Below are 10,735 nucleotides of genomic sequence, written 5' to 3'. Positions count from 1 at the left end.
CGAAAAATCATCAATGAAAGTTACGAAATATGTATGCCGCCCCGTGATGCTACTCTGACTGGTCCCCAAACATCCGTATGAACATAGTCAAGAATACCCTCTGTCTTGTGCGTGGTAGTCCTGAATTGAACCCTATTCTGTTTTCCAAGAACACAATACTTGCAGAAATCCAATTTGCAAGTTTTAACACCCTTCAAGAGATTTCTTTTATGCAGTTCCAGCATACCACGTTCACTCATATGACCCAAATGCATGTGCCACAAGACTGTATTATCAGAATCAGACTCTACGGCAGCAACTCCACCTACAATAGTAGTTCCTATCAACCTGTAGATGTTCCCTGCTACTTTCTGTCCCTTCATCACTGTCATAGCACCTCTACTAACCTTCATTACTCGATCTTGAGACTTGTAACAAAATCCGTTAGAGTCTAAGGTACCTAATGAAATCAGATTCTTTCTCAAATCTGGAACATGTCTAACATCACACAACGTTCTAACCACACCATCAAACATAGTAATTCTGATATTCCCTATTCCAATGACTTTGCAAGATGCATCATTACCCATCAAAATAGAATCAGAATTAACTAACCTATAGGTGTCAAACCAATCTTTATTGGGCGTCATGTGATAGGAATATACTGAATCCAGAATCCAAGAATTCGCAAGATGATCTGAACTGGACGAGACTGAAAGTATATCACCATCACTGCTCTCTGTGTCTTCTTTCACTATATTTGCAGACTTGGACCCTTCAGATCTGTCATCATCTTTATCCTTCTTTTTCTCAGGACAATTCCGCTTTATGTGACCCTGGTTTCCACATTTGTAGCACGTTATGTTCTTCTTTTTATTGGATTTAGACCGGAATTTACTGCGATGTGATCCATTCCTTGTGTTGCTTCTTCCAAGCTCCTGGTTATCCTTCACCACTAAGCCTTCTCCTTGAGAACTGTCAGCACTGGCTTTTTTTCTCTGATGAAAACCTAATAAGGCTCCAATGACGTCCTCTAATTCTAGGGTCTGCTTTCTCCATGTCAGAGTTGTAGCCAAATTTTCATACGTAGGAGAAGCAGGTAAAGAATGCAATAACATCAACGCTTTGTCTTCGTCTTCGAACTTCACATCAACTCGCTGCAGATCACTGATAATCTGATTGAATACATTGATATGTTGGCTTAAATCAGCACCCTCCGCCATCTTAAGACCATACAGTTTCTTCTTAAGATAGAGCTTGTTCGTTAACGACTTGGACATATACCGACTCTCCAATTTCGACCAGATTACCGTCGGAGATTCCTCGTCCATGACATGATACATCACATCATCAGCCAGACAAAGTCGTATATTTGAAACAGCCTTAGCCTCCAATTTCTTCCACTCTGCATTACCCATGTCATCTGGTTTCTTTCCATACAGGGCCTTCACCATACCCTGTGATACTAACAGATCCTTCATCCTCCTCTGCCATAGCCCGAAATTTCCAGTTCCATCGAACTTTATTACATCGAACTTCGCAGAAGACATCCCTGCAATCTTATCCTTTTGCAAAATAAAATAGAGAAAAATAGGATCCGATGAAAAATAAAAAATATCAGAAACGTCCCTCTTCTTAGGTCAGAACGCGCGCACGGGAGAGACTCCTCTTTCGGATCTGTCACGCGCGGCGTTGGAGACGCGGTAGAGGCGGTGCGGTCACAAGCACGGGTGCACGACGGCGCAGACGGCGGAGCAACAGGAGGATGTGGGTAGACACAGGCGCACAGGGGCTTCTTCTTCCTCGCTTGTGGACTGCAACAGGGAGTTTTTCCCTTCCTTCCATGTGGAAGCCGGTGAGAAAATCAGGGGAGCACGGGAGGCGTCGCGGCAGAACGCGCAGCCTCTCCTCCTCTCTCGCATCCGGCCGGCCGGGGGGATCTCCTCTCCTCTTCTTAGCTTGGAAGCCGCCGGCGATGGGGATTTTGGTTTGGAGGAAGACAACGCCCAAAAAACTCTGTGAGAAGAGAAACAGCACCTACGGCCGTCGTTCCTTCCCTCACGCTCCTTCCTCTGTTCTTCTTCTCGTTTTGGGAAGAGAACACACAAACCCCAAAACAAAATTCCCTCCACGTGAAGCACTTCGGAAGAGAAAGCACCAAGAGCCCCTTCCCCCACGTGAAGCCTCCCATGAAAGGACTTCTTCTTTGCTGCCTTCAAGACAGAACCCACGGAAGAAAAGGTGTTTCTCACCTTGGGAAGAGAGCTATCCAAAACCCACCGTATGGAAAATCAATTTGTAACCTAGCTGCTCTGATACCAATTGTTGCGGAAAATACAGGATCCAAACGGCGAACAAAACAACATACAAAATTGTGAGAGGAAGAGGAAGAGGAATTGAACACAGGAATTTACATGGTTCGGCAATGTGCCTACGTCCACGGGAGCGAAACGGCCGTAACTTTCAACTATCTCTAAATAGCAAGGATTACAAGATATTTATTAAAAATCCTAACCCTAGAGTTCTAATCCCTATCAGCATCTCTGGTAAAATAAAACATTACATAATTATCCCAAAGATAAATATATCTGGTCGCTTCGCTCCGCTCCGTTAGAATACCAGTATACCACTCAAATAAGAATACCACTTAATATGAGCCACTTATTCTAACACCTCTCTCCATAACTCAAAATAGATATTTGAAACCTCAAAATTTAAATTTTTTAGGTTCTTAAAATCCTTGTTTATGTTGAATTAAATTAAATATTTTAAAATTTTGAAAACCAAATTAGTAAACGGCCAAGTAGCAAGCATCCGCGCACAAGCAAGGGAGCAAACATGGAAAAATTTTCAAAGAAAGCAAACTATAACAAGTATCATGCATCCAGCGCAGGAGCAAATATGGAAAAATTCACAAAGAAAGCAAACCATGACAAGTGTCATGCATCCAGCGCAAGAGCAAACATGAAAAGGCCCCTCGAAGAAGGAAAGAAGCATGGACGGCCAAGATGCAATAAGCCGCATGATCAAAGGAGCACAAGAAGACACGTCATCAATCCACGGGAGAAGAGTTTGCTTCTTTTGACACGCCTGAGTCTATATAAAGGGCTTTAGGGATCATTTCAAATACAATCAAAATTTTCTCTTCTCCCTATTCCAAGAGTCTAGATAAAAAGGACTCTAGGGATCATTGGGAAAAAAAGAAATAAAGAAAATTTTTTTTCCCCTCATAATTTTTCTAAGTTTCTTTTGAGGTATCTGCAAGCATGAACATGTTCTTCTTTCTTCCCTGGAGGCGCACTGACGGGCAAGATGTGGTTCTGTATTAGGTTGTCGTATCTCTAGGAGATCTGTGCCAGCAGACCCGTGCGTGGGGGGCATAAACTTTTCTAGGACAACGCATCAGCGTGCTTCAATCCACAGGCCATCTTCTCTCTCTTTCTTCATTTTATTATTATATTGTCAAGTTAATTATTTGCTAGTTTATTCTTCTTATTTACTATTTTTGAATATTAGAAATATTTAATTTATCAATTATAATTGTGCATCTAGGCTAACAATCCAGGAAAGTTTATGTACTAACAGTGACCTTGTCAGAAAAATTCTTCGATCTTTACCAAGGTCATGGGAAGCCAAGGTAACGGCGATCCAAGAAGCTAAAGACTTGAACAAGCTACCACTCGAGAAGCTTCTTGGATCTTTGATGACACATGAGCTCACAATAAAGCAACACAGTGAAGAAGAGTCCTCCCACAAGAAAAAGGGTAATTGCCCTTAAGTCTACTTCTTCTAACAAGGATCCCTCTTGCAGTAGCAGCAGTGATGAAGAAGAAGACAATGAGGAAGTGATAGTCAACTTTAAAGACCACGTAATAGCACGTATCTGGTAGGATAGTGATTACGGATATCGATCCACAGGGATTGGGGTACAGTTGTTTTCTTAAAAAATAAAAATATTTAAAAAGAAGAGTTTGTGAAGAAAATTTAACTAAGGAATTTAATTAAAAATGCAATTAAAATATTATCAGTTTGAGGAAAACCTAGGGCAAGGAATTCACCACTAACATCGGAACAAGGATTAATTGTATTTTAATTTATTCTTGGATTAACATGCAAATTGGCTACAAGCCTAATAAGCATTTAAATAGAAATTCACAAAAGCAATTTGGGAATAATCCATCTTCAGTTGGCATGAAATGTCTATCCTAATCTAAGGTGGTAGCACACAGCATCTTCCTTAAGTATGGACTATCTTATATTTACTTAGTGATCATAAAGAACAGTTGTATAAACTTCACATTTAAAATCACAGAAATTAAACATGAAATAAAAGAAGATATTTATTAAAAATAATAAGTTCATACAACTCCAGGAATATAAAATAAAATATAAAACCCGTGTCCCTTTGTCAGGGTTGCATCCAGCCCTAGTGAAGAGCTTAGGCTTCCATGCAGTGGTGGACGATAGTAGCAGCACAGCAGCGGGCTCCCATCTCTTTCTTCTCTTCCTCTTGTGATTCCCCTGAGATCGATTCCTTCCTTTGGAAAATCATTCCCAAAATGTCCAAAATGTTTCTCTCCCTTCTTTTATTTCTGTGGGATTCCGCCTGAGAGAAGATGGGAGCAGCCCCCGGTGGGGGAAGAAGGACTGAATGCCTAACCTGTAATGTCCGGGCCCACAACCTACTAGGCCCAATAAGAAATAGGCCCAGTCAGGGGTTTGGGCCCAAATTTTTACTGTGGGCAGTATTATTATAATGGCGACCAGGAAGAGGTTGCCACCTCTTGCTAAGAAACGAAAGGATAAGACCGACAGGGGAGAGGTAGCTAGGGTCACCTCACGCCCCAAGTGGTAAGCCAGGCACCATGGCAGAACATCACCTCACGCCCCAAGTGGTAAGCCAGACACCATGGCAGAGCAGGGGGCAGCTGTTAGTCCCGGAGCCAGAGGGTAGGAGGGATGGGACTTCACAGAAGGAAATCTCCAGCCATGCAAACCCTGGGACGGTGACCTCACCCCCTGCTGGCAGCCGATTCCGGCGCGCCTGAGACAGGGGGGCGGCTGACAGTCCCGGAGCAAGGAGGAAAGGAGAGGATGGGACCTCTCAGAGGGGGGGTCTCATCCCTTAAACAAATTATTTAAGCCTCTGCCGGGGAACCCCAAGTCACAGACCCCCTAGAACACTGAACGAGAGAGAGAGCCGAAACCCGGAAGCCGAAGGCGAAGGAGCCCTGAAGCTCCAAGAGGAAAGAGGGACTACAAGGGGGGAGGTACTGCCCGACCGAAACCGACTAAAACCAGGTATGGACCCCTGTTAATAAAATTCTAAAGCATGGAGAAACCCTCTGTGGAGGATTCTCCCCTCTGTTTCAACCATGAAACAGAGAGGACGAGACCGGCAGAAGGGAGAAGGGTCACGGGCCGGACCCATAGACCCTGGACCGGCCTGAGAATGGCCGCGGCCCAAGACCAGGCCCGATGACCACTCGGGCCGAGCCACCTGCAGGGCACCGCAGCCTCGGCTGCGGCTACCCTAGGGCTCGGGGGGCAGCCCCGGGCCGCCGGTCAGGCCGAGCCGGCAACCGGCGTGGCCACAAGGCCGCCAGCCCCGGCCGGACCACCGCCCCCTCTCCGACAAGAGGTGGTGGTGCCGGAGGGAAGGACCGAAGAAAAGAAAAAGAAGAAAGAAAGAAAGAAAGGAAAAGAAAATGATGAACTCACCGGACCTTGAGTCTTCATCCCCTCCGGCCATGCCTTGCCGTGGACGGAGCGGGTGGAGGCTCTCGGTTATAGCCAGATCCCGACCCATCTCCGAGCCCTTCCCCTCTCCGGCATCACTTCGGAGGGAGGAAGGGCTGGCCTTCCCTTCCGCCGGTGCACCGGGGGGAAACCCCCGCCTCGATCGGTGGATCGAGGGGAGCCTCACCTCCCCGGCCGCCTGCAAAAGCGAAGGAGAAGGAGAGAGGGAAAGAAGGGAAGAAAGACCGAAGCCGGGGAAAGCCAAGGGCTCAGCCGGAGGCTAGGGTCTCGGCGAAAACAAAGAAGAAGGAAAGAGAAAGAGAGAGAGAAGGAGAGGGAGTGACCGAGAGGGAGAAGGCCACAGATCTGGCCGGAGGACCGATCGGAGGCGTGGCTTCCGGTGAGAACGAAGGAGAGAAGAGGGAGAAAGAGAGCCGGAAGAGAGAGAGGTGAGTCGGGAAGGTGAAGAGGCGGAAGCCTCTAGAAGGGGGAGAAAGAAAACATGGTAACGGGTTTGCAGGTCGGATCCGAACCCGCAACCCGTTAAGCTTAAATATATAATTAAATGGGTTAGGCGAACCCAATAAAACCAGACCCAGTCTATTTGGGTGAACCCGGGTGAGGGATGGAGGGAAATCTGAATACAATTAAACCTGAACCCGAGCCCAAGTAAATTGGGCTAAGTCTGGACGAGCCCAGACTATGAATTTAACCAAAATTAAGCCCAAATTGGATGAGGCCCAAACCCAATTCGGCTGAAATTGGTCCTAACAGACCAAACTAGTGGAAATAGGTCTACTTCAAGCCCAATGTGACTAATTTGGGGCCAAATTAACCCCGGATTAATCCTGACTCAGGCCCAAATAAACCACGGTGACCCTAAACCCGGAATTAAACCCAATTAAGTTGGGGATTAAGCTTATTGACCAATTAGCAGGCCAATTAACCCATATGGACCCAATTAAAGCTCCAATACGGATGCATTAGACTTGGGCTATAGTTCGGGTAGGATCCAAACAAGTAAAAAGGAAATAATATGCCTATTATGATGTGATTTTAGGTGGCTCAGGATCCGTCACCAGGACGTGAGAAACTTGGGAGAAAGCGAATCACTGTAAGTAACTTGTTTTAATCTTGTTGTGAATCATGTATGTAAGTAACCTGTCCTAATCTTTTATGGATCATGCATGACATTTAACCCGTTATACTTGTATTGTAGGTCATGTACCCTAAATTATAAGCTGTGAATGGTGAATGTATATGGCATGCTTTAGTTATATAAGTTATGATTATATGTGCTTTATGATTTCCATTGTGCCTACGAAATAAGTAGATTACATTATATCCTAAGATATGGATTATGAATCATGTGTATGAGTGGCATGTGTTAGCCATATAATTGGTGATTATGCATAAATTATGCTTATGTAGATTTCATGATGCATGTAAGGTGAATAGAATTGCATGTCTTAATTTTCATTAGCATGAGCATAAAGCATGATGATGAATTGCCTCTAGTTGTTTGCACATCTTGCAAGGGGTACCTAAGGGTTCTTGATGCTACGGGCCGAATGCAACTGAGCCGGCCTTGCCAGTGGCCGATAATGACTGAGCCAGCCCCGCCAGTGGCCGACTAATAACTGAGCAGGCCCCGCCAGTGACCGATAACGAATTCGCTGTAGCATCCATGAGGTACCACCTATAAGAAATATTGTCCACGAACTCTTAAGAGCTACTGATCGAATGCAACTGAGCCGGCCTTGCCAGTGGCCGAGAATGACTGAGCCAGCCCCGCCAGTGGCCGCCTAATAACTGAGCCGGCCCCGCCAGTGGCCGAGAATGACTTCGCAGTAGTATCTGAGAGTATGACCACGGCATGCCGGTGGCACGATTTTTCCTACGTGTGCATGTTACGTGATTTCTTGATATTGTAGGATACTGTTTTATTCACTCAGCATGGATATTTTATTATGATGATTCATTAGATAGCATACATGTCAGCTTCTCAAACCCTGATAAGCATGGTTAGCATTTTTAGTTGATTCGACAAGATTATGCAGGATTACTTACTGAGCCGTGTAGCTCATGCCTGTTCATTTATGTTTTTTTTTTCAGATCACCACCAGTGACAGCTGCTAGAAGCATTTTTCTTTTGCAACAGGGCTTCCGTATTTTTGGGATGATGTGAATAAACTTTTGTGTATATAAACTATGTAGAAGCTCTGTACTTTATATGAACCAGTGTGTTGTAATACCTTCTTTTGATATATGCAAGTTTGACTACTTTTGACTACCTGTTGACCATGTACGAGGCTGCGTGCTATTGTGGGCAGTAGTCGGCAATAGCACGGCCGTGTCACGAATCCGGATCCGGGGCGTGACATTTCGTGGTATCAGAGCTTTAGGACTAACAAGAACATAACAATAAAATTGGGGTTAACGGGTAGTTAAGGGTGTTGAGACTTATTAGGGTATATTGTTCTTACTTTGAATTTTGGTTGCAGTAAACACTATAAGATATGGAGGATGATAGGAGGCCACCGTCCCCGGATCCTAGCTACTGCTCCGAGTCCCCAGATACACCACGCTCTGGGGCAGGTAGCGCGGATCTAGCTGGAGTGTACCAGCTGATGGCGCAGCTCCTCCAGCAGTAGCAGCAGATACAGCTAGCTACCATACAACCAACCAGCTCTTATTATGAGAGGTTCCGACGATTGAACCCACCAGTATTTGATGGCGGACCGGACCCGATAGCGGCCGAGACATGGATTCGGGATATGGAGAAGATGTTCCAAGCACTCCAGTTCCCCAAAGAAACGAAGGTCCGATTAGCCATTCCCCAGCTGAAGGGGAGCGCCGAGTTTTGGTGGACGACCATGGAGCCCGCATACCCCACTAGCAGGATAACTTGGAGGGACTTCACGAGGCTGTTCTATGCAGAGTATTTCCCGGACTCGGTGAGCCAGATGAAACAAGATGAATTTTTGACACTGACGCAGTCCGAGCATATGTCTGTCCTACAGTATGCCAGCAAATTCAACGAACTGGGCCGGTTCTGCCCCCAGTTCATGGAAAATGAAAGGAGTAAGGCAAGCCGGTTTGAGCGGGGGCTGAGGTACAGGATCAGATCTCGGATATCTTCTCACCTATTCACCTGCTACAGAGACGTGCTGGACCGGGCCTTGAAGGTTGAGGCCGACTTGATGAGGCCTGACTTAGAAAGAAGTGATCTGATGAAGGCCAGGCCAGCAGGAGGACAGAGCAGTAGGCCCAAGGGCATCAAGGGGTCTATGATTAAGAAGAGACAGAACCGAGGTTGCCCTAGCTGCGGCAAGCATCATAGTGGGCCCTGTCTGAAGAAAATTGGGGCCTGTTTTACATGCGGGCAGCTCGGACATATGGCACGTGACTGCCCAACGAGGGCACCCAGACCTCCTGCAACCGAGGGCCAGAAGCCAAGGAACACCCCCCGAGTATTCGCACTGACCCGCCAGGACGCCAGTGCGAGCGACCAAGTGGTGACAGGTACACTGCCAGTTAATTTGATTGATGCCTCTATTCTATTTGATTCTGGTTCCACACATTCCTTCATATCAGTTAGTTTTTCCAAACAGTTACACTGCACATCTGAGAAAATAGAACCATTGCATGTTGCCACACCCCTTCAAGAGACAGTGATAGTTGACACTAAATACAAGAACTGCATAATTCAGTTGGGAGGAAAAGAATTAGAAGCAAATCTTCTACAGCTGGACATGCATGATTTTGACATCATTTTGGGGATGGACTGGATGTCCCAGTATCATGCCCACTTGATTGTTACCATAAGAAAGTGGTATTCTGGATGCCAGGGGAACCAGAATTCTTCTTTCAGAATAACAATACGCCCCCTCAATGTAAGCCGACACTGCATTTCATTTCTTCCTTGCGAGCCATTAGAGCACTCAGAAAGGGGTGCACGGCTTACCTGACATATGTCACGGATACCCAAAAGGAAATCAAACAAGAAGATATTCCGGTAGTCAAAGAATATCCAGATGTTTTTCCTAAAGAGTTACCGGGACTACCCCTGATCGAGAGGTCGAATTTACTATAGACCTCACCCCTGGAGCAGGACCTATCTCCAAGGCTCCTTATCGAATGGCCCCTGCTGAGCTCAGAGAATTAAAGACACAATTACAAGAACTTTTGGATAAAAAGTTTATTCAACCCAGTGTGTCTCCATGGGGAGCTCCAGTACTGTTTGTAAAAAAGAAGGATGGGAGCATGCGGCTGTGCATCGATTACCGGGAATTGAACAAGATAACTATAAAGAACAAATATCCTCTGCCCCGGATCGACGACCTGTTTGACCAGCTGCAAGGTGCCCAAGTCTTCTCCAAGATAGATTTGCGGTCCGGTTACCATCAGTTAAAAATCAAGCCTGATGACGTGCCAAAGACTGCATTCCGAACCAGGTATGGGCATTATGAATTTCTGGTTATGCCATTCGGACTGTCCAATGCCCCAGCTGCTTTTATGGACTTAATGAACAGAGTCTTCAAGCAGAATTTAGATCAGTTTGTGATAGTCTTTATTGATGATATACTGATTTACTCAAGGAGCAGGGAAGAGCACGAAGTTCATTTAAGAATGGTACCACAGACCCTTCAGAAGAAAAAGTTATATGCCAAGCTGAGCAAATGCGAGTTCTGGTTGAGCAGCGTGGCATTCCTCGGTCACGTGATCTCCGGGGATGGGGTGTCAGTAGACCCTAAGAAAATAGAAGCAGTGGTAGATTGGCCTCATCCCACCAATGTCAAAGAAATTAGAAGCTTTTTGGGACTGGCCGGGTATTACCGACGGTTTGTGGAAGGATTTTCCAAAATAGCCACTCCCTTGACCCGATTAACCAAAAAATGGGCCAAGTTTATCTGGGACAGCAGTTGTGAGAAGAGCTTCCAGGAGTTAAAACAGAGGTTAGTATCTGCTCCAATTTTAACTCTGCCATCCACAAATGGAGAATTTACTATTTATA

The 10,735-nt window shown here is 45.7% G+C and overlaps 1 protein-coding gene across 1 annotated transcript; it reads left to right on the top strand.

Moving 5' to 3' along the window:
* Nucleotides 1-8,495: 8,495 nt before the first annotated feature.
* LOC120107021 lies at nt 8,496-9,689 on the top strand. Its single transcript, XM_039120171.1, has 2 exons — nt 8,496-9,243; nt 9,316-9,689. The coding sequence occupies exons 1-2, from the start codon at nt 8,496-8,498 to the stop codon at nt 9,687-9,689; spliced, it is 1,122 nt and encodes a 373-aa protein (XP_038976099.1).
* Nucleotides 9,690-10,735: the final 1,046 nt, after the last annotated feature.

Source organism: Phoenix dactylifera, unplaced genomic scaffold (genome assembly GCF_009389715.1).
Source record: "Phoenix dactylifera cultivar Barhee BC4 unplaced genomic scaffold, palm_55x_up_171113_PBpolish2nd_filt_p 000728F, whole genome shotgun sequence".
Taxonomy (NCBI): Eukaryota; Viridiplantae; Streptophyta; class Magnoliopsida; order Arecales; family Arecaceae; genus Phoenix; species Phoenix dactylifera.
Note: the sequence above shows the minus strand (reverse complement) of the source record. Positions and strands in the feature narration are given on the sequence as shown.